General features: G+C 53.3%; 1 protein-coding gene across 2 annotated transcripts in view; it reads right to left on the bottom strand.

Annotated features, from left to right (window-relative positions):
* HS1BP3 (HCLS1 binding protein 3) overlaps positions 1-22,303 on the bottom strand; it is a 36,178-nt gene extending 13,875 nt beyond the window's left edge. For both annotated transcript variants that reach the window (XM_036873914.1, XM_036873915.1), the window contains exons 1-4: positions 22,202-22,303; positions 17,287-17,452; positions 8,709-8,916; positions 6,282-6,507 (exon numbers count right to left, since the gene is read on the bottom strand). In XM_036873914.1, coding sequence (XP_036729809.1) covers positions 6,282-6,507; positions 8,709-8,916; positions 17,287-17,452; positions 22,202-22,233 — 632 coding nt within the window. In that variant the 5' untranslated portion in view covers positions 22,234-22,303. The remainder of the gene's footprint in view (positions 1-6,281; positions 6,508-8,708; positions 8,917-17,286; positions 17,453-22,201) is intronic.
* Between the last annotated feature and the right edge of the window lie 5,647 nt (positions 22,304-27,950).

The following is a 27,950-nucleotide window of genomic DNA, read 5'->3' as shown; positions in this document are numbered from 1 at the left end:
CCAACCAAACACACAGGCTGCAGGCCGCCCCACTTCTGGTTAGGCCTCTGGCTTTCGTGTGCCAATAGTCTCCAGTCAGGCAGACCCGAGCCTTCCCCTTTTGCCACCAGAAATCTTTCCCGCTCCCCGCCTGCCTGTGAGTCTCTGCCCAAACGCTGGTGATGGTGGCTGAGCCCCCCTGCTACGGCCTGCTCTGAATAAGTGGCCTTTGCGTGTTCTCATCTGGGTGGTCTTCGTTTATTCCAATACCCCCAACGATACTCCAAACACTGACATGACCAGTAGACGCTGGCGGTCCTTGCAGTGGAAAACACCCATCCCCTACATCACCCGCCATGGAGAGCAAATGGACCGGGGCTGTGAAGTGGGCACCCGGCACAGGTGGGGTCTCGGTCTGGGGGTGATGGGGTAAGTCCCGGGCCAGTAGTCAAGAGGACACAGCTCCTGCTTGGACCACGCCCCAGACTGTGTGATCTTGGAAAGGCTCCTCAATTATAACCACAAAGACGCTGGAGGTGAGGTAAAGGCCTTTGTGTGCACAACACACGATGCTGATATTTGCATGACAACAGGAAATGGAAAAGCTGCCTTTTCCATTTCAATTGTGTACTTTAAACACCCAAAGGCTTTTTCAGAGCAAAGTAAACCTGAAATAGTGATAGTATCATACAAAGGAAATTTCCTGTACTTCATCCCATTTTACCCTTACAATCACTGGGCCTGGACTTTAATTTACAAAGAGAGAAACTGTGGCTTTTGAGAAGTTCAGCCATCCACCCAGGGCCCACCAGCTGCTAAGTGGCAGAGCTGGGACTTGAACTTGGGACAGTCAGCCGCTAAACCTGCTCTGGGGTGACCACACATCTTAGGTTTTCCTGCTTTTCCATCCAGTGGCTTTCAAACCACGCTCAGGCGCCCTGACCTTCTGCAAAGCTGCCCAGGGCTGCCACAGAGGTGGGCTGAGGCTGAGGGGCAGAGATCCAGTCCCCACTCCTGTCCCAACCGGGCCAATTTTACTTCTGTCTGTTTTATATAACAGGGTCCTGTATGAGATTTCTCCAGAACCAAAGTGTCTTGCTACTCAATTAGAAAAGTGGAAGGCACTGTTCCATGTGTTCGTCCCCGACAGTTCTATTCACTCAGGACAGACTCTGGGCACTGCCGTGGATGGGGAAACCCATGCCTGTGGGGGGCTGCTGTGGTCACCCCCAACGGCAGCGGATGCTGCAATCACCGTGACAGCTCTAGGGTGAGACGAGGGGGCCCACCGTGCCCCTTGCATGCTCCTTGTTTGGACCCAGGACGGGCCGAGGCTAAGTGCTGTGCGTGGAGGTACAGCGCGAGGCCGCCAGCCCTGGCTCACAGCCCCTAGAGCGATCAGGAAGAACGGCCCTCCAGCAGGAGACGAGAGAGGGAGACCCGAGAGACAGTGGTGGGCCGGGGGCTGAGAGTAACAGGAAAGGCCCCCCTGAGCCCGCCTACTGGAACCCCTGCGAGCGGCAGAGCCTGGCGGCTGGTGGACCTGCTCTCTGCATTACTGCCCTCCTGCTTCTCCAAGACTTCTGTGGAGCTCGATTTTGGGGGCTCCTCAAACATGAATTTGCCTGTGGAGCGCGCCAAGAGCTCGTTAAAACACAGGTTCTTGGGCCCCACCCAGGTTCGAGGGGGCCTGAGGTAGAATCTGCATTTCTAACCAGCTCCAGGTGGTGCAGAATTCCCGGCCGGGCTCTGCTATCCTAGGCGGGGGCTGGAACACTAAAGGGGCCCTGAGTCCAAGAGGGACAGCCAGGATACTTAGCAAGAGGCGTCCGAGGAGAAGCAGCTCCTGGGGCCCCTCGCGAGGTGGGGTGAGGCCAGGCTGTCCCCGCAGAGCTCCTGTTCCTGGGGGTCGCCTCGCTTCTCTATCTTGGAAATGGTGGTGAGGCGATGGCTGACCTTATTGTGGTAATCATTTCACACTACGTAGGTGTATCGCATCATCACATTGTGCACCTTAACCTTACACAGTGTCACATGTCAATTTTATCTCAATAAAGCTGGGGGGAAAATAAGTAAATCTTGGGTTAGTAGATCTGGGGGAAACTGGCAGCGTGCCGGAAGTCTTCAGAACCACAGAATCATCCCAGAGTAGCAGTTACATCCAAATAGAGGAAGCAAGATATTTTTATACTAAAACACATACGGTTATTTTATGAAAGATAAAGCAAAATTTGTATAAATATTTATGACAAAACACATGATTCACGTTCCAAAGAAACGTCCAGCTCCACCACTTGAGGCCACGGCACAGGGCCCTGGGTGCTGGCTTCCCCTCCTATGAGCAGACAGCAGGAAGCCCAGTCTTACAGGAAAGCGTGTTCATGCAGGAACGAGCCTGTCCCTCGGGAAGCTGAGGGTCCTCAGGGACCTGGGGCCTGGAGGTTGGGGCGCTCCCTGGACACTGGGGGAAGAGGAGGGGGCAGCGGGCCTTGTGGATGGGCAGGGTTTGGAAAAGCAGGGAGGACTTCCCAACATAGGGGAATTAAGTCCTTCAAGACCCCTTCACTGGAGAGGCACAACCAAGACCCCCAGCAGAAGCTTTCAGGACCTTGCTCTGGGTCAGGTAACTGGGGGGAAAGCTCAATAGAATAAACACTCCGTACATGAACAAGTTCTTTCATTGCCTGTAATAGCAAAAACCTATGGAAAACACCACAGTGTCCCCCAGCAGGGGCCTGGGAATGCCATTTACAGCACACCAGCCTGAGGCACTAGCACCAAGTTAAGAATGTACAAGTCTATCTACTGATCCGGAAAGACCCAGTACGTAAGCTGAAAAAAAGCAAATTATGGAGTGGCGCACATAACACGGTTCCATTTTGGTAATAAAACATGAATATCCAAAAGTGTATACCTTTCATGATGAAAGGGCTTTTAACGGTGTTTTCAATATTTCTATACTAATCATACATTATTTGAGTTGCAATTTAAAATGTTCCTCGCAGAGTATTTCCAGCAGAAGGCAGAACTATTATGGGAGAACTTCACCTTTCTCAGGACTGTGAAGTCTCTAAAATAGAAAGTTAAACATGAAAACTGTGTTCCACATGGAAACCGATCGTGAGGACATTAAGTGAAAACGCAGAGTGTAGAAAGCCATGTGTACTATGTCTGCGGTTACATGGACCGGGCCGGGACAGGGACACACAAAAATCCCGAAAAGAGGAGCGCGGCAGCGTGGGATTGGGAGGCGGTGAGGGCTTTGTCTATCTTGAGGTACTTTCTAAGGGTGCAGCAGTGCGTCCTTCCCTAATCAAAACCAGGTTTTACAGACAAAGGAAAGCCAGGCTTTGTGCCGTGGCCCCCACCCGCCCAGCAACCCCACAGTGGAGAAACAGCGCCCCGGCGCGGCCACGGCAGGAAGGGCCAGTGCCTGTCGCCTGGAAACGTGGCCGCTTGGGGAGGGCCGGCATCCGGCCCAGATGGGCGCTCGGGAGGTGGGGGGCTGGGAGAGCAAGGATGCCGCAGCCGCAGCCGCAGCCGCAGAGGAACTGAGGGCACAGGATGAAGAAATATGTGCACCAAGCATTAGTCTCCTGCAAAGAACAGAATGTTCCTCACCAGAGGGTCAGGTCGGCAGCCTTGTACAAAGAAGTCAACAGGCCCAGCTGGGTGTCCCAGGAGAGGCCAAGGGGACACCCTCGCTTCAAGGCAGGGCCTTGCCACACACAAGGCACTGGCCAGGTCCCCGCGCAACTCTGTCCTCAATTTTCCCATCTCTGAAGGGGGGATAATCCTAGGGCCCTGCCTGCCTCCCAATCTGCTGGGAGACTGGAATCCAGGGACAGGGCAGGGAGGTGACACCAAGTCCTGACTCTGCCATTTGGGGCTGGATGAATCTGGATGAGCTACTTGACTCCAAAAGTCAGCTTCCTCACACACAGAACGAGCCCGATGCCAGAACCCGCTTCCTAGGGCACCATTTCCCAAACCAGACCCACAGTGGATCCGGAAAGCAATTTGGTTGAGTCATGACCTTTAAAAAAAAAAAAGAAATAGAATAGAAAATATCTCTTCATGTAAATGCTAATCAGTTCCTGGCATTTAATAAACTCTCAAAAACTGTTAGTTGTTATTATTCCCAGTGGCGACAACAGCACTGACTATTGTCACATTGGTATTAAAAGAAAGACTGGCAGGAGGTCAAAAGCCTCCGGGATCCCTTTTAGGTGCTCAGCTCTCCTCGGATTCAGAAAGGAGGACCCCGAGTGCAGAGCTGGGGATGGCGCTGGGGCGCAGGGGGTCCCCAGACAGCCAGCACCTCACCCAACCATCTGCTACTGGAGTAAGCAGGGAATTAAAGGCGGCCCTTGCCAACCCCAAAGAGCGTTTTCCTACCCAAAAAAGGAGCTGCTTTGCTAAGCACGTCCTTTAGCCAAAGGCTGGCACAAACCACGCAAGCCCATAGCAGTCTGGCAGCAAGTAACATGTAGTTACTCAGAACAACAGAGAGGCTGAGTTCAAACAAATACAGCCCAACAAGGCCCTCGGGTCGCACAAGGCTGATGAGGAGCCGCTATTACGAACTTCTCCCGACATAACCTCGCTGTCACTCCTACAGGCCGCTGACCCCCTCCTAGGACAAGGCCAATGGGGGTGGGAGGTGCTGGAAGGGCCTGACACCTGGCACCAAGGAGCTGCAGGACCTCCGGCTCCGGCCCCCGTCTCCAGCCCCCGTCTCCCCGAGTGCCTGGGATCTTTCCCGAGTCTGACTCCTCGTCCCCTCCAGGCTGGTCTCACGGCGACCCTGCAGCCACATGTCCTCACGTGCCCACCCTCACACACCCTGCTAGGAGAGGAAGGCCTGCGGGTGGTGGGCAGTGCTTTCTGGACTGTATTTTTCATACTGTTTAAGTTGAACTTGTCCCTGCCTGATTTCTCTTTGGCTCTAATTTCTTTCTGGAACCGGACCTGCGAGACAGGCAGAGAGAATGTCACTCTGGGTCTGTGGTCTGTCCACCTCTGCAGAGGTCGTGGGGCAGAAAGATGGGGCCGTGACGTCTAACTCACTTAATTTTCATGAGAGCCGCAAAAGATGGGTGCTATCGTTATCCTGCTTTCCTTGCAGAAAACTGAAGGAAAGGGGTAAATTGCCGGGATTCTGGTCCAGGGAGTCTGGCTCCGCAGTCCAGGACAGGACCCTGAGCTCGGTTTGAATCCCAGTACCATTATCCACCAAGCCGTCTGACCTCGGGCAAGGCACCTGGCCTCTGCAGACGTCAGTTTCTTTAATCTGTCAAATGGCCTAGTAACAGCTGTTTGCGGGGCAGGCTGTCAACGAGACACAGTAGACAAAGTGCAAAGTACAATGCCGGGCGCGTATTAGGTGCTCAAAATCAACAGTTCCCACCTTGTTTCTTGCTCATTTGGGCCAAGAACTGAGGGTCCCGGGAGGCGGGCTGAGTCTGTCGGGCTCCCCCTCATCTCCTTCTGGTCGGGAGGTCCTGCCCAACGCCTCCGCCTGTGCCCATCGGAGGGGCCTGGGGAGCAGATGTCTGGCTCTCCGGTCTCATCTAGCCTGCAGCCCCTCCCCCCAGCTCAGGGTGCTCCCCCAGTGGGGGCTCAGGAGCAGCTCACTGATCGGCTAAAGGCAGGCAGAGGGACAGGAAAGGAGAAGGAACAGGAAGGTGACAGAATCAGGACACCAAGGGGCCATCAAGACCACAGCTAGTTGCCTCTTCTTCTCCAGTGTACGTGTGTGTGCACGTGTGCGCGAGTGTACGTGCATGTGTATGTGCAAGTGTGTGCGTGTAAAGGGCACACAGTCTACCCTGGGGCTCACTCTACCTCCTTCCATCAGCAGCTATGGGTCACCAGTCACCCCAGCCTTACAACCATCTTGGGGAGGCAGGGCCAAGGTACACAGCCCTGTCCCCAGGGCAGCGGGACACGGCCCAGGGAGCTCCAGTCACGCATCACAAGTCACAGGCTGTCAGCGACGAGCTGGACTGAGAACCCAGGCCTCCTGGGCTGCTGAACTGTCAGGGGTGGGGGCAGCCCTGCCTGGTCTCAGTGCAGAACTGGGGGGCGGGGGGGCCACCCTGTGGGCAGGGAGGGGCAGGAGATACCTGGGCTGAGCCCCAAAGACCCAGGTGATGTTGGGACGAGCAGAGAGCCAGTTCCCTGAGTACCAGGCCCCTAGGGGCAATAACCCAGGGATACCGGTTTTCTCAGACTCCCAGGAGGGAGGGAGGAACCTGGAGAAAGCCAGGCAGGGGCCCCACCCAGAAGGGGAGACGTACCGCATGATGCCCAGAGGGTCCAGGGCCTCCTCCTCCTCCTCCTCCTCCTCTGAGGACTTCCCTGCATCCTGGCCCTTCTGGTCCAGCGTGGGGAGACCCTCACCCTCCACTCGGTCCTGCTGCTGGAAGAAGTCGAAAGCATCCCCGTCGTCCCCTGCTTGGCTGTCTGTGTCCAGGACAGAGAAATCTCTGCTGCTGAGATCCGCAGCCCCGGGGGATCTGGTACCTGTGGAGGGAGACAGAGAGGGCGCCTGACACCCACCACCGGGGGGACGCGAGGAGGCACTTCCCGGCACGCAAGCTCCTGTGCCAGCACCCGAGGCTGGGGGCTTCCTGCAGCATCCTGGGACCAGGATGGTGGGTCTGGATGGGGGTGGCAAAGCCTGGGGTGGAGCAGTTACAAGCGGGAGCCTCAGAAGACAGAGGGAGCAGTTCCTGAAGCTCTGCAGCCCAGGGCCTGTTGGGACGACAGACTACAGTCCATGGGCTGATGGCAGAAGCCAGCCAGTGTATGTGGGTTCCCACAGAACAGTTCCAGAAACGTTTTGCAGTTGTGGAGCCCATCGGGGAGCTCTGCCAACCACGGATGGAGACCTGCTCCGAGGGTCTGGGTGATGAGACTAGGAACTCAGTGGCTGCGCAGCGAGCACATGGAAGATTCGAGAACCAACTGTGATGGCTTCACTACAAACTGGCTTACAGAAGCACTTCTCAAAGCGTGGTCCATAGGCGGGTGTCCACAACAAGGTAACTACAGAAAGGGGGAGCAAGCATCCAGAAACTTCCACAGTACCTTGGAATGCTGTTTGTGACAGATTGGGAATAAAAAAGTTAGTCCTTCCCCACAATGGTTTGAGAAGCATGGGTTTAGGCTACTTGTTTATCTCTATCTAAATAGTTTACTGAATAGCATATTTTTGAAAGCAGTTACTTAAAAAGTATATGACCCTGTGGGTAAAGAAGCCACCTATATGCCACAGAGTGCCTGGCACATAGGATGTAATATGCATACTGACATAGTATGTAGAACTAAGTGATAATGATTACGTTGCATTATATTATGCTTTGTTATTTTATTTAGGACAAATGCAAAAATCCCATTCAAAATCTCATGAACCTTCAATTTCATGGAATAAGCATCATGTAATAAAAATTTTTACAGGTACGGATTCATTTAAATATTGCAAAAATCCCACGTGAGAGATCCTATCTGTACCTCCATTTTACAGATAAGGAAACTGAGGCATGGAGAGGCTAGGAAAGTCAGACCATCCTATCCTGCTTCCCCATAACAGAGAGGGCCAGGAGATGGGGAGTTTCTTCCAGCTACGGATAGGCTGCAGTCCCCTTCCTACAGTCAACGCAGACCCAGAGAGAGGCAAAGGGCGGAGGGCTGTGACCTCAGTAGACAGGAGGGCCGGAGAGACCCCAGCCCGAAGACCCTTGTGGGGGGCGTGGGAAAGGAGAGAAGAAAACTGGTGCTGCAGTCTTACCCAGGCTCGGCTTTCCGTGCATTCAGCTGTTCCGCTTTTATTTCCCCACCTTGTTTTTTTTTTTAATTGGTTTATTTACTGTTAATTTTCTTTTGAAAAATTCCCATCTGTCTTGGGAAGCTAGGAGATTCACGGTACTTGGGAAACGAGTTAAATGGGGTGAGTGCCCCGCACCCCCGATGGGAGCCCTCCCCACGCTCCCCCTGCCCCGGGGTGTTGGTGCAGGACGGGGACACGCCTGGAGCGTTCTGAGTCCAGTAGGTGTGAGTGGGGGTGAGCCGTCAGCCATCGCTTCTACAGCGCCTCCTGCGCGGCGAGCTCTGCTCCGGGCACTCCGCGTGTGTTAGTACACGTGGTTCTCACAAGCACCTGTTAGCCGGGCTACTCCCATCCGACAGACAGGACTAGCGGGAAGACAGGGGGCCGTGGGACCTGGACTGCGAGGGCTCGAGGTTCCCCTCACCGGGTGGGAGGGCTGCCGGGAGCCACGCCCAAAACCTCTCGGTGAGGGGCACCAGCTGAGTGAGGTGTCCCCAGGGGCCGGGGCACCAGCCTGGCTGTGGGAGCACAGCCTTCTCCGGACTTTGCAGGCCCCCAGGCCTGGCTGGTGGGAGGCGGAGGCGTGTGTACGGGTGGGGGGAGCTCTGGAGGGGGCTGGCCAGGAGGGGAGTGGGTGGGGTCAGACTACGGAGAAGGGCCCTGGGTGAGCCCCATCCAGCACCCAGATGGTCAGTCCTCCAGGGCTGGGTCCCAGGCCTCTTCCACCCACCACCCAGGCCCAAGCACGGCAGTAAGGCCCATGGGCCTCCACAGCCTGGCTGAAGCTTCTGGGCTGCAGGGGGTACTGTGGACCCCCCTCCCGCCAAGCCAGGGCAGGGAGGCCTAGTTCTGGGCCAGCGGAGACCTCAGGAATTTGGGACAGAGCTTCCCGTACCTAAGAATTCTAGCAGCTCAGGGCTGCCTGCCAACTCAGCATCCTTCGAGACACAGCGCAGGATCTCATCGAACATGGCTCTCCTCTCCCGGATGTCACACTCCCCCACAAAGAGCACCTTCCTGGGGAGGGGGGGAAGGCTGGCCGCCGGATAACGACTGCTGAGTTTCTGGTAAAACTCCTCAATATCACTGTACTTTCTGGAGACCTGGAATGAGAGGAGCGCGTGGTTTCCTGAGTGAGGAGGGAAAGGAGAGAGGCTGCTCCTCCCGCCCTAACAGAGGTCCCAAGGGCGCCGGGCCCTTCGGAGAGTCCTCCCCTAGGACCAGCCCCAGGAAGCTGTGCCTCCCTCCGGACCCTCTGCCCAGCTCCCTGCCTCAGGCTCCACTTCCTAAGCCTCCTGGTCAACGCTGGGTGCTAATCCTGAAAGTCCTAGCGGCCCAAAGGAAAGATGCCATCGTGGTGGGTTCCAGGCACCATCACAGGTCTGGGTAGAGACACTTGATACAGAGGCCTGGCCTGCAGGTGACCGTGACTTATACCTCCATTCTGGGCCTTCAGTGCGTTAGCAGGGTGACCTCACGGTCTGGCCCCTGTTCGGTCATCTTCCTGCAACAACGGGACAACGTTTCGCAGGGTCATTGTCCCGTGAACTAGCGGCTGCCTCTGACAAGGCCACACCTTACAGTGCTCAGCTGGTGGAGAACCAGACACTGCAAAGCTGGTTTCTGGCCCCGGTGCCAGCCAGGAGCCCACGGCACACCGGGACCTTGGGGAAGCAGGCCAGGGGGTCCGCTGGAAGGTGGTCCTCGGCCGTCAGAGTCATCCTGGGGTACCTGGCTTCCTGCAGAGCTGAGGGCTGACGGCTACCGCCTCTCCATCTTTCCCCAGAACTCCCGCCGCAGCTTAGGGCTCGTCCACTCACTATCAAGCTCTTGCTGTGCGTTTACTCTGTATGAGCACACTCAGTGTGGTCTCTGCCCCTGAGGCTCCAGGTCTCCAGTTAAGGGAGCAGCGGTAGCACAGCGGGCCGTTGCCATCACTGTGGGCTGTAGGAGCCAACACAGGCGCTCAGAGAAGAGCCACTCACCCCACGCCACGCCCCACCGACAGCCCAGCGTCCTCCCTTGTCTTAGACTCCTCTGTGCGCTCCCCGCGTGTGTGGCCAGTCTCCCCAACTCCTCCGTGGGAGCATCGATTATGAAGACAGATATTCCCACTTCTCCCAAGCCAGGGCCATGAACACAGCACACCACTGAAGCACTGGTGTAGCTGATGGGCTGTGAGGCGTCTGGATGCATTCAGACAAGGGACACCTGGCAGCCCCATCGCACAGCTCTGCTGGAGCACGCAGCCCCGGCTAACCTGCATCATCCTCAGAGCCCCCAGCCCGTGAGGGTTCCAGATGCTGGCAGGTGGCTGGGGCACTGGGGGACTTCAGGAACCCCCCCTGGGGAGTTATCTGGGACAGGGGACTGTGGCCTGCAGTTGTCAACACAGAGCCTGGCCCGGGAGCTTTCCTGAGAATGGCTCTCAAGGAAAGGTAAGAGCATCCTTTCACAAAAGTGACGCAGGCTCCAACTCCAGTGGTCCCGAGAACCCGAGACTCCACCAGGTGGGGGCGGAGCGCCCTCTGCTGGCCTGACTGCTCCATGCAGGCCTGGCCACCAGACCCACTGGGACCCGGCTTCTGGGAGCTGTGGGTCTCCAGGGCACTGACAGCGTGGGCAGCCGGGGAGCTTTAAGTCTTGGGTGCCACCCCACGCAGGGCCCACATTCACCAGTGTTCCAAAGCACGGGCTTCTACTCCTTTTGAGGAGTAGAACGCAAAATGCTCGTTAGTTTTTTAAAGCTAAATCGTGAAACTTCAAAGAAAGTTCAGGTGCGGGGTTACACCCCTAGATCTCATAGGGAGTCAACGAGTTCTTTGCCCTCGCAGGTGGTTCAAAATGTTTGGGAAGAACCTCCACGCACAGGCACCTGTGCACCCAGCTACCCGCAGGGCAAGGGGGTCACCGGTCAGGAGAAAGTGGCACTGGTGTGACACATGGAGGTGTCAAAGAAGTCCCCACACACCCTCGCTCATAAGGCCAGCCAGCACATTATCAAGGGCCCCCGAGTGCTGCCTCTCTGTCTCGCCCACGGACTTGGGTCTCAGATATTTTCCTCTTTGCGTCTGTCCCTGAAAAACATGGGTGCGTTGAGCTCCATCTGGGTCAAGTCAGATTACCAGGAGCTGCAAATCACCCAGCAGAACAAAGCAGACCCAGAACCATCACCTGCCATTACATTACACCTTGGTTCTCAACAAGAGTCTGTGCAAGAAGCAAACGAAAAACATCACTCTTTTAGACACTTTCCAGGACGTGTTGAATGTCTCTTAATGAAAGAACTGTGCCATAAACTTTAGTCCCTTAGAAGCTGGGGTCTCCAAACTGGAAAAGGATATTTGTCATGCAATAAATATAAAGAATATATAAAGAATTCCTATACATAGTAAGAAAAAGACAGCCAATGGTTCAAAAGGAATTCCACAGAAGAAACAATGTTTCACAAACATTTGAAAAGATATTATTCAACCACATTAGTAATCAAGGAAATGCAGGCTAACATCTATCAATACAAGATTCACAAAATCAAAATGTCAGACAATACCAAGTATAAGTGAGCATATGAAACAGGGGCATTACACTATCTGCTAGCTGGTAGTGACCTCTGGAAAACAGTTGGCCTTGTTTGATGAAGTTAAAAGTGTAATAGCCATATGGATCTTTTGCCTAAAACATTATGTTTTTTCTTAATCTTACTAAAATTATCTTTTTTTTCTTTCTTAATTCTCTCTTCCTTTAACAACATTGACTTGTTCATTTCAATTTTAAATCCATCCTTCTTATTCTCTTCTGATAATGGGATTTGACTTTCTCTTTTTTAATGGGGATTTATTACCTCATCCAGCTGATCTTAAACATTTTAGTATCAAGATCCCATTAAAAATTTATTGAGGACCCCAAAGAACTTTTGTTTATGTGAGCTGTAGTTATTGCTATTTCCCACATTAGAAATTAAAACAGAAATTTAAAAACAACAACAACAAAAAACAATCTGGTGTCTCTTCTGATAGGTCACCAGGGCTGGGTAACTCACTCTTTGCCTTTCTGTCTTGGCTGCCAGGAGACTCAGAACAAACCAGCCCCCTGCTCTGCTCTGAACGGCAGGACCCTTGCTCATTTTAACTTTCTCTCACAATCCTGTGGCCTGTCTCTCCTGGGCACATCTCCAGACCTTTTTACAAGAAGCCAAAGGTAAATACTAAAGGAGTGAGTTTGTGATCTTGCCCCTTCCTGAAATTCTCAAGTCCCTGAGCCTCCCTCTCTTCCCTCGGCCTCGGCTCCTTCTCCCTGACTGTCCCGAGGTGCTAGCGTCCCCAGGCTTTCCTCCTCGGCCCGAACCTCCACGCCCACATCCACTCTCAGGGCAACTTCATCTGCTCGCAGCCTTTCAGCATCACCTGCAAGCGGATGCCTCCCAAAGCAGCCCCTTGGGCCTGACCCCGCCCCGAGTTCCAGCCTCATGTATCCATCAGGCAAACACTTCACACTGGAAACGTCCTCCTTCCACCTGCCCCTCCGCTGGAGCCCTTTATTTCAGTGGGTAGAAACAGTCAGTCAGTTAATTATGTGCATGTCACCTTGGAAATACTTTCAACTCTCTCCCTCCCTCCTGTAGCACCCACCGCTGGCCTGCTCCCAGCCCCCCACCTGGGGCATTACTCTACCAGCCTCCTCACCGGGCTCCCTGTCCCCGGCCCTGTTCCTTCCAATCCAACTCCACTCTCCACCAGACAGGCAGTGAGAGACAACAGGACCATGTCATTCCACTGCTTAAAGCTCCTGCCTGACTGCCAGACAGGTCGGGCTCCCTGCACGCCCTCCATGACCTGCATCCTGCCCGTCATCGCCCTCCTCTTCTCCCACTTCATCCGGGACGACACTCAGCTGCTCACAGCTCCCCACACGATGCCCTGTTTCTAGCCTCTGTGCCTTTGCTTAGGCTGTGCCTTCCGCCCGGGGCACCCTTCTCCCCTTCCGCTGTTCTTAGCTCCGTCTGCTCGTTAAATTTTTTTTTTTCTATTGCAGTAACACTGATTTATAACATTATACAAGTTTCATGTGTACAACATTACATTTCTACTTCTGTATATGCTATGGTGTGCTTACCTCCAAAAGTTTGGTTTCTATCCATCACCATACAGTTGACCCCCTCTACCCATTTCACCCTCCCCTCTGCCCCTTCCCCTCTGGTAACCGCTACTCTGTTCCCTGTATCTACCTGGCTTTGTTTGGTTTGTCCACATTTTGTTTTTTATTTTTTATATTCCACACATGAGTGAAATCATACGGTATTTGTCTTTCTCTGCCTGACTTAATAGGATACCCTCAAGGTCCACCTGTGTTGCTGCAAATGGCAAGATTTCATCTTTTTATGGCTGAGTGGTATTCCATTGTATGTAAGGACCACAACTTCTTTATCCGTTCATCCACTGATGGGCACTTAGGTTGTTTCCATGTCTTGGCTATTGTAAACAGTGCTGCCATGAACATAGGAGTGCATATATCTTTTCAGATTAGTGTTTTTGTATTCTTTGGATAAATACCCAGAAGTGAAATTGCTGGATGATATGGCAGTTCTATTTTTATTTATTTATTTATTTATTTATTTATTTATTTATTTATTTTTTAGCCACGCCATGCGGCTTGTGGGATCTTAGTTCCCCAACCAGGGATTGAACCCGGGCCCTTGGCAGTGAAAGCGTGGAGTCCTAACCACTGGACCGCCAGGGAATTCCCTATTTTTAATTTTTTAAGGACTCTCCATACTATTTTCCATAGTGGCTGCACCAATTTACATTCCCACTAACAGTGCAGGAGGGTTCCCTTTTCTCCACACCCTCATCAACATTTGTCATTTCTTACCTTTTTGATAATAGCCATTCTAACAGGAGTGAAGCGATAGCTAACTCTGGCATTTCCCTAATAATTAGTGATGTTGAGCATCTTTTCATGTGCCTGTTGGCCATCTGTATGTCTTCTTTGTAAAAATGTCTATTCAGCTCCTCTGCCCATTTTTAACTTGGATTGTTTGGTTTTTTGTTGTTGAATTCTATGAGTCCTTTACATATTTTGGATACTATTAAAATGCACAATATCGGATATATGAGTTTTATCTTCTCCCATTCGGAAGCTTGTTTTTTTGCTTTGTTGATGGCTCCCTTTGCTGTGAAGAAGCTTTTTAGTCCCATTTGATTATTTTTGCTTTTTGTTTTCCGTGCCTGAGGAGACACATATAGAAAGATATTGCTAAGACTGGTGTCAAAGCTAATCTTGCCTATGTTTTCTTCTGAGAGTTTATGGTTTGGGTCTTACATTCAAGTCTTTAATTCATTTTGAGTTGATTTTTATGTATGGTGTGAGATAGTGGTCTAGTCTCATTTTTTGCATGTGGCTGTTCAGTTTACCCAAAACCATTTATTGAAGAGACTATCCTTTCTTCATTGTATGTTCTCTGCTCCTTTTGTCATAAATTAATTGTCCATTTGTATGGATTTATTTCTGGGCTCTCAATTCTGTTCCATTGATCTATGTATTTGTTTTTCTGTCAACACCATGATGTTTTGATTACTACAGCTTTGTAATACAGTTTGAAATCAGGGAGTGTGATACCTCCAGCTTTGTTCTTTTTTCCCAAGAAAAAAGATTTCTTTGACTATTCAGGGTCTTTTGTGGTTCCATATAAATTTTAGATTTTTTGGTTCTCTTTCTGTGAAAAATGTCCTTGGGATTTTGATAGAGATTGCATTGAATCTGTTGATTGCTTTAGGTAATATGGACATTTTAACAATGTTAATTTTTCCAATCCATGAGCATAGAATATCTTTCCATTTGTTTGTGTCTTCTTCAATTTCTTTCAACAATGCCTTATAGTTTTCAGTGTACTTGGTTAAATTTATTCCTGGGCATTTGTTGTTACTGTGGTGGCTGTAAATGGGATTGTTTTCTTAACTCTCTTTCTGCTCGCTCATTGTCAGCACACAGAAACACAACTGACTGTTTTTAAAAATAAACTTATTTATCTATTTATTTTTGGCTGTGTTGGGTCTTCATTGCTGCACGTGGGCTTTCTTTAGTTGGGGTGAGTGGGGGCTACTCTTTGTTGCGGTGCGTGGGCTTCTCACTGTGGTGGCTTCTCTTGTTGCAGAGCATGGGCTCTAGGTGAGTGGGCTTTAGTAGTTGTGGTATGTGGGCTCAGTAGTTGTGGCTCGTGGGCTCAGTAGTTGTGGCTCGCGGGTTCTAGAGCACAGGCTCAGTAGTTGTGGCTCACGGGCTTAGTTGCTCCGCGGCATGTGGGATCTTCCTGGACCAGGGCTGGAACCCGTGTCCCCTGCATTGGCAGGCGGATTCTTAACCACTGTGCCACCAGGGAAGTCCACAACAGATTTTTGTGTGTTGATTTTGTGCCCTGCAACTTTACTGTATTCATTTATTATTTCTAATAGTTTTTGGTGGCATCTTTCGGGTTTTCTATATATAAAATCATGTCATTCAAAAACAGTGAAATCTTTACTTTTTTCTTTTCCAATTTGCATGCCTTTTATTTCTTTTTCTTCCCTAACTGCTGTGGCTAGGACTTCCAGTACTATGTTGAATAAGAGTGGAGAGTGAGTGGAGCCTGGTGGGCTGGAGGGGGGAAGGGAAAAGAAGGGGCAGAAAAAGAAAAAAAAAAAAAAGAGTGGCGAGAGTGAGAATTCTTGTCTTATTCTTGACCCTACAGGGATAGCTGTAGGTTTGTCATATATGGCCTTTATTAATGCTGAGGTACATTCCTTCTATACTCATTTTATTGAAAGTTTTTATAAATGGGTATTGAATCTATCTCTATCTCTATCTCTCTCTCCTGCTTCCGGGACACCCATTATCCTAACGTTGCCCTTCCTAAAGGACTTCGATAATTCTCATAGAATTTTCTCTCTCTTTTTTTTTCGGATCTTAATTCTCCCTCCTCTTCTAACTGTATCATTTCTAGATTTCTATCTTTGAACTGGCTAATTCTCTCTTCCATATGGTCTGCTCTATTTCCAATCCTTTCTGATGCACTCTTCATCTTGCTTACTGAGTTCTTCAGATCCAGAATTTCTGTTTGGTTCTTTTTTAGAGTTCCAGTCTCTTTGGTAAAGTATTTCTTCTGTTCATTAACTTCATCCCTGACGTTCACTGAACTGCCTTTCTGAGTTTTCTTATAGCCCGCTGAGCTTCTTCTTGACAGTTATTTCGAATTCTCTATCAGATTGCACTGTTCTGTGACTTTAAATCTGGTTTCTGGAGAATCACCATTTTATCTTTGTGATGCAGTGTTACTGTGGTTCTTCATGGTGCTGGATGAGTTGCTCCTCTGCTGGTACATCTGAAGCAGCAAACACCTTTCTTCTTTAGGTAAAGCTTTTTTTTTTTTAAACTTGATTCCAACTATTCAACAAGTTAGAGGCTTTTCTTTTCTTTTCTTTTGCATTAGGTGGCGCTACAGCACAAGTTTTTGGTTTCTCTTACCTGAGCTGCCTCTGGTTATATTAGAGGATTGGCACTTTCCAGCCTCCACTGCCCTTGTCAGAGGTGCTGCCTGGTGCCCGCATTGTCACCGCTTGTGCCTCCATGGTTGCTGCTGTCACTGTTGTCGCTGCCTGGGTCAGCGGGGTGGTGGGCACCTCTGCTGTGTCCAGGATCTTGAGTCACAGGCTCTGCTTCCACTGGACGGGGTGGAGCTGGGGTCTTGGGCACCTCTGCCGTGTCTGGGGTTGTCAGGTTTAGGGATGCCGCCACTGTGGGTCGGGGAGAGGGGGCCAGACTTGTGGGCAGCTCTACAACTGGAGGGACGGTGTTGCAGGCCCTGCTGCCCAGTCCCCTGTGGCTGCAGGCGCGGCTGAGGCCCGGAGGCTGGCGTTGTGAGTGCCACCTCCCTGATGCGGCTGGGTTCCCTGGGGCCGCGGGCTCGGCCTCCAGGGCTGGGGATCTGGGACTGCACACACCACCTCCACTGTTCCCTCAGTTCCGCCTCCGTTGTATGTTCCAGTCCGCCCACCTCTAGATGGACAGATGTGCAAGACTGTTTGGGATGTTTCACTGGCTGCAGACTGAAGGGGAGTGACAAAGGGAGTGTCTCATCCCCAGTAATGCTGATGTCTCCACCTGCTCTTCAAAACACAGCTCAGCCCTGACCTCTTCCAAGACATCTTCCAGAACCCTTTCCCTAGGATGGGTTAGGTGCCCCTTCTCTACACGCCCACAGTCCTCCCCTCCCCTTGGGCTCCTGTCTCTTTACAGGTCTGTCTCCCCACAGACTGCAAGCAGCTGGTTCCCCGGTGTCCTTACCGCCAAAACGCTCTGGCACTGTCAGGCCGAGTGAGCGTTGGCTAGAGCACTACTCGCACCCCGATGCTACTTGCACCCTGGCAGCAGGTGTGTCTGCCCAGCTGGACCCCCGGACCCTGGGCACCCTCGGGAGCATCCTGGCAGAGCCCCCAGCTCACCAAGAACTGGACGACATCCTCAGGCCTGTGCTTGGCCGACTTGAATGCAGCCAGCCGGGTTACCACCAGGATCTGGTACTCCACATGCCCTGACATCATCTTGCCCCGTACCTCCTGATGCTGGGGCACGGTCAGGTCCAGGCCTGTGTGGACATTCTGAACTCGCCTGCCAAAGGGAAAGAAGGCAAAAGAAGCTCAGGTTCAAGTCAGCAGGCTTCCTGAATGAAATGCAGGCCAGACCTCAGATGGCCCAGCAGGCTGGGTGCAAGCCTGCTCCACTGGCCACTCTCTGTGGCCCTGGCTCCCCACCCCGCTGCAGGCCAGCCCCTCATAAAGCCTGGCTTCCCAGGCCCCAATCCTGGGCCCTGCCTTTGGGTCACCCAGGAACAATGGGCTGTCCCCAGCAGGAAAACAGGTGACAGCAGAGAAGATGGGGCTCACGGAAAATCACAGACAGCTAGGTGTCTGACAGAAACCCAACACAAGAGCTCCTACGGGATTTGTGGGGATGGCATTCCAGGGGTTCTGTTCAGACCAAGGGAAGTGCCTGGCTTTGGGCACACAATACAGGAATGAAACCCCACCAGGAATCCGGAGAGAGAAACGCATCTCTTCAGCTAACCAGAGAGCAGCAGAGCTGCTACAGAACCTGCCCAGCTGGGGGAAGACGGAAAGGGCACTGGATACCAGGCCATCATTTGCCCTGGGGCCTCTGCAAGGCACTGATAAGGCCTGCTGTATGAGGCTTTGAGAGGATACTCAGCAAAACATTACAGCTCTTGGAGGATTTTTAAATGCTATACAAACGTAATGAATCACACGATGAGCAAAGAAGTTATGAAATGTTTCCTCCGAGGTGAGAAAAAAGGTTAAATGTATTCCTCATTCTATGTAAGGGTATAATGGAGACCCATGCACACAAACATACATCACACAAGCACCTATGACAGGATACGCCCCACATACTGTTATCAGGGTTGAGACCTACTATGTGCCAGGCGGGACTTTCAGAAGATAGGAAAGGGGAGGGCCCGAGGGGTGGGGCTACTGGCGCTAAGACTGTGTCTGGGGCGAGGCCCTTTCCCTCTCTGCAACTACATCCCAATCCATCAGATGACACCCTGCCCCCAGCACTACACTCCTCCCCTTTCCACACCAAGCATGTGACACTGTCACCATGATGGCATTTGTCACCTACTGGGAGGACAGCCCACCACGTAGCCACATACTACTAAGCATTCAAACCCCTACACACACAAACATTTTCACAGGGTGTAAGGCATGCGAAAATGAGCATCAATCACTTAGAAAGGCCCGGGAGAACCTGCCTTCAGGCAGGTGGTGAATGAACCCAACATGTGCGAGACGGAAAAACACCAATCAGCCCTCTTTTCCTTTTGCCAGTAACCAAATGAGCGTTCCTGGCCTTGCACCAGGTACAGACCCGACTGCTCCTGGCGCTGCGCCGGTGTTACTGTTAGGAGCACAGGAGAGCAGAGGGGACTGAAGTCGAGAGGCGGGCGTGAAGCAGCCGCGCTACCGGGCTCTGTTCTAAGCACCTGCCTCTCTAAGACACTCCCGCCGCCCTCAGCCCTACCGAGGGTCACTACCACTCAGACCCACTTAAAGTCAGAGAAACAGACACAGAGGGGAGTCACCTGTCCTTGGGCTCAGCAGGTCAGAGGTGGAGGCAGGGTTCACTCCAGGCTGCCGCCCCCTCCCCGCTGACTGGCACCTCCTATCAGCCCAGCTTGCTCCTCCAGGACCTGCCTCCGGGACCCCTCCCCCTTTCTACTGTCCCCTCCCCCACCGTCCTGTCGCGCCTGCCCCACTGCTGGGATCACGCCCTTGGCCTCAGCTCCCCTGCCCTCGCCCCTAAACCCTCCCGTTCTCCGCGTCCCTTGCACCTGTGTCCGGCAGCTGCACGTCACTGGGATAAATGCACAGACGTGCTGACTGGTCCCACCTGAAATTCACGGCCACAACCTGCAAGCTCCAGCGTGGGGCCTGGCAACCCCACCTCGGTCTCGACCTGGGGCTTTGAGAGCCTGGGGTTCTCAAAGTGCGGCCCCTGCAGCATCAGCATCACCTGGGAACTTGGGAGAGTGGCAGACCCAGGGTGCTGAATCAGTCTTCATGTTAGCAAGTCTTCCGGGGGACTCCCACGCACCTGAGCCTAACCCACTCTCTCTCCCACTCCCCTAGGCCCCCAAGGAAACTTTTCCTGTAAAGGGCCAGACAGTAAATATTTTAGGCTTTGCAGGCCATAGGGTCTCCATTACAACTACTCAACTCAGCCGTTGGAGAGCGAAAGCAGCTAAAGACAGTACATAAACTTTATTACAAAAGGAAGTGGTGGGCAGGATTTGGCGCATGGGTGTAGTTTGCCCACCTATGCCCCAGACCAAACTTCTCAAACGGTAAAGTGCCTCCAAGTTGCCTGGAGATCTTGTCAATATGCAGCTTCTGATGCAGCAGGTCGGGGGCAGGGCCTGAGAATCTGCATTTCTAACAGCTGTCATGTGATGCTGATACTACTCCACGTGGTTAAACCCTAAGGTTAATTCTCCCTCTCCTCTTACTCCAGCGGCACCTGACCGTCCCTCTCTGCTCCTTGAAACTCTGTCTTCGTTGCTCCCGGGACCCCCACTCTCTCTCCGTTCTCCACCCTCCCTGGCCACTCCTGCTCAGCTTCCCTAGATGGTCCTCCATTCCTCTCTCTGCTCTGGACTCTCCCCTCAAGGCCACACTCCTTCTCCCAGCTGCCTGCCCGACATCTCCACTTGGCTGTCAACAAGCTTCTTCATGAACGTGTCCAGACACACGGTGATTCTCACCTTCCTAAACCTGCTCCATCCATAGTCTCCCGACTCGGTCCATTGCAACCTCCCTCTTTCAGGAACTCAGGGCAAGTCTTGCAGTCAATCTTGACTCCTCTTTCTTGTTCTCGCGGCCCACATCTAATCATCAGCAAACCCTGAAAGCTGTACCGTCAAAATACAGCCAGAACCCAGACATTTCGCAACCCCTCTGCCACCATCAGCTCTCACGTGGATCACTGCCCGAACGGTCTCCTTGCTGCACCCTGCTCACCTACCTTCTGTCAACACAGCGGCCACATGACCTTTGTGAAATCTGCGCCAGGTCCCACCTCGCCCAGAGCCTCACCTCAGCCTGGGAGGCCTGTCCTGACTGTCCCCGGCCTCCAAGCCCCCAGCTCTGCACCACATCACCCAACGCTCTCCGCGGCTCACGGCACTCCAGCCACCCTGGCCTCCTCGCTGGTGCCCAAGCACCTCTCTGCCCCAGGACATTGGCTCCTGCTGTCCCCTCTGCCTGGTACACTCTTTCTCAAGATTTCTCTTGCGTTTGCCAGGAGTCTGCCCAACTGCCACTCTCCGTCAGAAAGACACTCCTGGGCCACACCATATAAAACAGCATTCACTCCTCCTAGCACCCTATTTCCCTACCACTTTATTTTCCTTCACACCATTTATCATCCCTGACACACCATATATCTACCTATTGTCCGTCTGCCCCACGAAAGCTCACGAGAGGGACTTTGTGTTGTTCACTACTGTATCCTAGAACCACTCTCCTGGCCTTCACCGCCAGCATCCGCATCTGTTAAGGAGCCCTGCCCAGGTGGGGCAGTGAGGGAAGCCACCCAGCCCCTTCCCAGGCTGCGGGCACAAAGGTCACACCCCCACTGGTCTGCTGCTGGCCCTGCTCACACCTGCCAACCTCAAAGTTCCTTTCTGCAGAAAAGGACACTGAGGCTCAGGGAGAGGAGGTGATGCAGGTGGCCCTGGGGAAACCTCTTCTGCCAGCGAGGACACGACCAGCAACCATGCAGAGGAGACCAAGCCGGTTCTGATATCAGGGTTCACTTAAAGAATCCTACATACTTTTCTAGACCTGAAGCCACAGGGATGTTCAGATTACTGCTGGAAAAATAACATTCATTTATGTAAGAGACTGATGTCTTAGCCCAAGATGCTGGGTAGGGGGAACAAGGGTGGAGTGTATGAAAATACTTGCAGTGAGTCACTTGACAGATGTTAGAAAGGGGGAAAGAGTAAAACCATGACCATCCCAGCCTTTCCAGGATCCGTCTTGCACTGGGTCCCCCAGGCCTGGGTCAGGGTGGGCCCAGGGTGGGCCCAGGGTGGGCCCACCCTGCAGCCTCTGCCTCCAGAGACCCTCCGCAGGCCTTTGCGGTAACTGCACTTTTCCTGAGCTACCTGTTTGAGCAGCTGCCCCCTCTTCTCTCCCCTTCACCTGATTAACCTCCACTCCTCCCGCAGCAGGGGGGCCTCAGGCACCCCCTCCCAGAAGCCGGGGTTACCTCCGGCCCTGTGTTCCCATGGCAACCTGAACCCACTACCCCCCATGCAGCATCTGTCCCCCGAGGGTCTGCGTTCATCCCCGTTTCCCCCGCAGGGCCGAGCCTTGCCTGATTCACCCCGTCCCCAGTGCCGTGCCCGGGGCCTGGTGCACGGTGAGCGCGGACAGGATGCATAACTAGATCTTCGAAAAGAAAGGAAGACAGGTGGAGGTGACAGGTGAAGGGGGGAGGAGAGCCCTCCCTTTGCCTGCTGGCCGGGACCAGCCAGTCCAGGCCTTCCACTGGGTTTTGGGTGAGTTCGTTACCCTCTAGGGACCTCAGTTTCCCCATCTGTAAAACGGGGGGGGGGGGGAGGGGGACTCGCCGCCGCCCGCCTCTCCCGCTGGGCGGTGGAGGGGCCGAGCCCAGGTCAACGGCCGGCGCGCTGGGGACGCCGGGTGGCGGGCGGGATCGTCGGGACCGGCCGCCTCCACCGGCTCCTCAGCCCCGGGCGCATCGGGCCGCGGCTCCCGGGCACCCGACTCCACGTTGCCCGAGACGCGGCGCCGGGCGCGGGGTCTGGCTCACCTGGAGGTGACGAGCACCGCCGGGGACTGCATGACGGCGAAGCTCCGGGCGGGGCGCGCGGTCACGAGACCCGCGGGCGCCGGCGTCGCCGCGTCCCGGGCCCTGGCCCGCCGCCTAGTGGCCACCGCGCTCGGCCGCAGGCGGAGCCTTTCTGGAACTCTGGGCGGAGACTCAGGGCTGAGCGTCCTGCGCGGGCTCGTCGCTGCTGGAGGCCCCGGCCGAGCTGAGGGCGTTCCCCGCGCCCGAGTGTCCTGAACCATCCAGAGGTTTGGGTCTGATGTCCCAGCGTTAGTAGTGACGGCGCCCGTTTCACTCTTAGGAGTGCCCAGAGTGTCCCGGATCAGACACTCCTGAAATTATTTGGTTCTCGTAACTTGGGGAGAACGCCGGCGAAACAACGCAGCGGTGCTCACGGCCCCAGGGATGCTCGGAGAGAAGTTAGGAGAATCCAGAAAACAAGATAAATCAGACCCCTCTGTAGAGCGAGGGGTGCTGATCCAAAGAAACCAAATGATCCAGGTGATCCAAATCAGCCTGACCCCTGAGGCCTTCCAGTGGCTTTCTGTGAAACGGCCTGCAGGGCCTTCCCAACAAAAGCTTCTGAGAACTCTGTGTCTTTCTTCTCGCTCACTAAGGAAATGTTGTTGTGACGCTTGTTAAAACAGTAAGGAGGACTTTATTCAAGACTATGGCAACAGGGGTCAAGGCTGACCCAACGGGGAGAGAGTTCAGGCTCAACCCTGAATACAGCAGACAGTGGGGTTGATAGCCACGGAGCAGGGAGGGGCCCACAAGGGTAGGGGGATTCTTGCTGAAAGCAGGCCAAGGGCTTAGACATCCAAGGCAGGGGATGAGGACCTTGATCAGAGACCAGGGGTGATCAGATATCAAGGGTGGGGATCCTCTCTAAACTGACTTAGCAGGATTCTTGCTAAGGCTGGGCTGGGCAGGCCAAAGACTGGGCAGGGGCCAAGGTCAAAGGCCCAGCTGAGAAGAGGGCTCAGAGGAGCCTAAAGTTTGGTCAAGGAGAGGGTCTTTGTGGCCCAAAGTTTCCCTCCCAGAGAGCTGCAAAAGCTCTCTCCCCCTCTGTGTGTGCAGACCCATCTCTCCACGCACCCACTCCTCCTTTCCTCGCCTCCTAACGACACCCGCTCCCCATACTGCTCCCTGGCAAGAGGAGGTGGGCTTCTGCTTGACTGAATTTTCCCAAAAAACCAGCCCCCTGCCCCAGCTGCACCGCCCTGGAACTCTGGTCAACCAATGTCCCAGCCCTTTGCAACTACCTGTAAGACACTTAGCCCCGGTCCTGGCCCATAGTGACATTTAATCTGTGCAAATGTTTGTGTTGCTCTAATGTTTAGCGACTAAAAAGACAGGTCTCTCTGCTCTGCTTCTGCTACAAGTCAGACTCCATCACAAAACTACTCTCCTCGATCCCTCGTGGCCTTTCCATTCATTCATTCGTTCAGTTGTTCGTTCATTCATTCAACATTATCTACTGAGCTGGGCCCGTGTTCTGGGCCCTGTGGAGGCTCTGCAGCCATTTAGTGGCTAGGACGCTGCAGCTCTGTGCTCCCACGGTGCGCCCACGGACCTGCTCCCTCAGCTTCCCCTTTCCGACCCTCTCTTCAGGGTCTTCGGGGAGCCACAGCCTGGGAGGTGACGGGGCCCCTGGCCTGCCTCTGATGGCTGCCTTTGGGTCCACAGCTGGGGCCAGAGCAGTGAGGTCAGGGGGCCAGTTTCCCTCAGAGAAGGCTTAGGGGTAGAGGTGCGCCGGACATAATAGACCCTCTCATCAGAGATTCAACTGTCCATGGGGTGAGAAACGGAGGTTGTGTCACCTGCCACAGTGGCCCAGAAAGAGAAAAGCTCAGTCTGGAAACAGGGCCAGGAGAAAAGTGCAAATCGCCACCGGTATTCTGTGCTCTGTCCATGAGAGCCCCACTGACAGAGAACAGCAGAAGCTGGGCTTAGCGGCGTCAGATGCGCGATGGGGTAACGTGCACCGTGTTTCCTACAGGAGGGACAGCACAGTGTCCCTGTGGACCTCGGCTTCCCACCCACCACCCCACCAGCATCGTTATTATCTGTATTGGAGTCAGATTTTCGTGAAGAAATCCTACAGTGAAAAGTTTTGAAAAATGAATCACTTTCCCCACTTTATCTCTTAATAAATACATATGTTCATATGCTTGAATGGCTTGTTTCAAATTTGTTTGTAGACAAGATGAGCAATAATGAACAGAAGGATGAGTGAGTGAAAGGGCTGCAGGAGCACCCCGTCTGCTGTCTGCTCTGCCTGCCCGCCTGCCCGTCTGTCTGTCTGCAGGGCAGAGTTTGAGGTAGCAGACGGCCCCCGTGTCTAGTTTAAATTGACACGCCCCACTTCAAAGAAGGCAGAAAGGGTGTGAGCCTCGGCACCCCAGGGGTCCGGCGCGGTGCAGCCCTTGGGAAGGGCCAACCAGTCAAGCGGTCACCACCGCACAGACACTTGTGGGCCATAGACCATGTGCTGGGCGCTGAGAGTGCAGTGACCAAGGCGCAGTCGCTGCCCTCAGTGAGCTTCTTTGCCCCTATACTCGGGGTGGGGAAGGGGTCAGAGAGGACTCTCTAAAGGAGCCAAAGTCCAAGGTTAACCTGAAGAGATAAGAAGGAATAGGATGGAGTGGAAGGAATATCATCTATGAAGTCCTGGGGACAAGAAGAAACAATTCAGGGAACAAGTTGGGGAGGGAGCTCAAAGGGGAGGACAGGCATAGAGAGCCATGTGCGCCAGGCTGAGGGCTTCACGCTGACCCTGAGGCCAACTCGAGGCCACCGCGGGACTGCAGACATCGGAGTGGCCCGACCAGCTCTGCTGCCGACATCGGTTTGGAACATGTGATGCTGGAGGTGGGAAGGGGAGCAGAACTGCAGAACAATCCAGACTGGGGACAATGGTGGCACAAATTAGCGTGAGGGCCCCCCAGGTGGAGAAGAGGGCACAGGTGAGACGGAGACTTAGGGACTGGAACTGGACAAGACGGAATCGAGCGCACGTGGGCGGGAGGAGTCGAGACGCTGCTTCAGTTCGGCTCCTGGGAGTAGCCGGACGGTGGTCCATTCTCTGGGGCAGGGCACCTGGAGGAGGGACACATTTGGGGTGGGATGATGAGTTCTGTGTTGGACAGGTGGTATTTGAGGGCGTGGGGACATTGAGGTGACTGTGGCTCTGGCCCCCGGGAGGCAGGCCTGGCTGGAGACCCTGATGCGGGGGTCACAAAGCTATGGGAGCTGAGAGTAAGGCTGAGGCTGTGGAGAAGACAGCCCAGGAAGGTGCAGAGAAGCCCGCATGTTCCAGGGCAAGCACAGGTCGGGGCTGCGAAGAAGGGGACTCTGTGTCACCACTGGGGCTGGTGGCACGCTGGTCACCCATGACTTGCAGACAAACGAGCCTCACCCCTGGCACCAGCGTTCCCGAGTGTGTGCCACAGGGGGACTTGGCACTCCTGGTGCCTGCCGAGAATCCCACTGGTTCCCCATGAAAGAGTGACCCCGTCCCCTAGGGCAATCCCATTTTCTGCGTCATTCCACCCGCCCATACGCACTCGATTCCGTCTTGTCCAGTTCAAGCTCCTAAGTCTCTCTCTCACCTGTGCCCTCTTCTCCAGCTGGGGGGCCCTCACCCTAATTCGTGCCACCATAGTCCCCAGTCTGGATTGTTCTGCAGTTCTGCTCCCCTTCCCACCTCCAGCATCACATGTTCCTCTACTGAGGCAATCCCATTTTCTGCCTCAATCCCATTTTCTGTCCCACGTGCCCCTATGTGGCTCCAGCGGATAATTGTATACAATGCATGGAATGTGGAATCTAAATCTGATATTTTCTGCTTCCTGCCTGACTCAAGGACCCCTTCCATGGCTGAAGCCACAGTAACGCAAACCACATTGCCTAGGATCTTACAGTCCCCCTTCCCGCTGCCCTGGGAGGAACGCTCCGGGCCTCAGTCACCCCCCAGGGAAGTCGCTGCACCTCAGGGCAGTGTGGTCAGTTAGAGACACCACAGCCCACAGGGAGACTGATCTGAGCTCTGGCCCTGCCACACACCAACATTGCCCTGGTTTCTGGTGGGGTGGGTCTTCTGGGGACCTGCTGATTTGTCTCTGTCCTCTATAGTGATGCTCTAGTGCTCCAGGGGGCTGAGCACCCCAAATCTAGCAAGACCACCACCTCATTTGTCACTCAGCAAATGCTCCTGGGCACAGCTCTGGGCCTGTGACCTCTCCAGGCCCTGGGGATGCAGAAAGCCTCCCTGGCGGGGCTCACATTCCACTCAGGACAGTTGGAGATGTCCAAACGGGTACAGGCCCAGGGTGCATGGAGAAGGGCGTAATATAACCAACTCAGCCAGGGGTTGAGGCATACAGGGGTTCTTCCAGGAGGACGTGGTGCCAGACTCAGGGCATGAAAAAGCGGGTGCTGTCTCTTTGAGCCTTGGTTTTCTCATTGGTGAAATGGGCATGATGGAACTCTTTAATTCACAGCACTGCTGTGAGTTAAATGAGATAAAATGTGACTGAAATGAGAGGAAATTCAGACACTGTAGATGAGCTACCCCAAAGCCATTCACAGCCCCTTCCTCTTTGCCTTACTACCATAGAGGTGAGACAGTTAAAGCAGTCATGCTCCCAGCCTCCCTTGCGGTTAGAAGGTGCCATGTGACATAATTCTGGCCATACGCACAGAAGTTCCTGCAGAGGTTTTACCTTGCTAGGAGAAAGCTCTTTGTACCTTTCCTATCTTCTGCCTAGAAAGGAGATACAATGCTGGAGAGACAGCAGCCATCTTGTGACAATGAGACACAAACGTGAAACTGGGGCCTACACGTGGAGAATGGAAAAGGCTGGGGACCTGATGGCACATGAAGTACCATACAAGCCCTAGACTTTCTTGGAACTTCTTGTGTGAGTGCTTAAACCACTCTAAGTAGGGTTTTCTGCAATGGATTCCTTATTGGTACAGTCATCAAGTACTTACATGAGGCCTGACCTAAAAACTGTTCAATATGGGGTAGGGATGATTGAGGAGGAGGAAAAGAAGAGGTAAAGTATGTTCTAGGTGGCAGTGCAAAGCCAGGGTGTCTCCAGAGAACCACCGTGTGGTTGGGGAGCTGGGGAGAAGCGTGTGGGGAGGGGTTCCCTCCCGTGCGGGGAGGGAAGCGTGTGGGAGACGAGGCCACACAAAACTCTTTTGTGTACCACTCAAAAGAGCCTACATTTATCCTGAAGCAGAGGGTGGACGCACAGAATGAACAAAAGGGCAAGAGTATTTCAGGGAGACTGGGGTGTGATGAGCCATGTCTGCCTAGGAAGATGACAGCGGAGTCAGGGAGGGCCCAGGAGGGGACTGGAGGTGAGTAGGTGAGGACAGTGAGTGTGGCACCCTCTTCCAGAAGCTTTTCTTAAAAAAATATATTGTTTCATTTTCACAATCACTTAAAATATTTTATTAAAGAAACAAAGCAACTTAGCTAAAAATATTTATTAAAGGGGACAACATATAGTAGTATAGTTAAGGCACATGACAAAGTTTTGGCATTAAATCTCGAGAAAAGAAATACAAATTATCCCAGTAGACTTCGGAATCTATTTCATTAGTACAAATAGTTTTTTTTTTTCTTTTTTATTCCCACTTTTCTTTTTTTTTAACATCTTTATTGGAGTATAATTGCTTTACAATGGTGTGTTAGTTTCCGCTTTATAACAAAGTG

The sequence above is a fragment of the Balaenoptera musculus genome, chromosome 13 (genome assembly GCF_009873245.2).
Source record: "Balaenoptera musculus isolate JJ_BM4_2016_0621 chromosome 13, mBalMus1.pri.v3, whole genome shotgun sequence".
Lineage (NCBI taxonomy): Eukaryota > Metazoa > Chordata > Mammalia > Artiodactyla > Balaenopteridae > Balaenoptera > Balaenoptera musculus.
The sequence above is the reverse complement of the archived record's forward strand: the minus strand, read 5'-3'. Positions and strand labels throughout refer to the sequence as shown.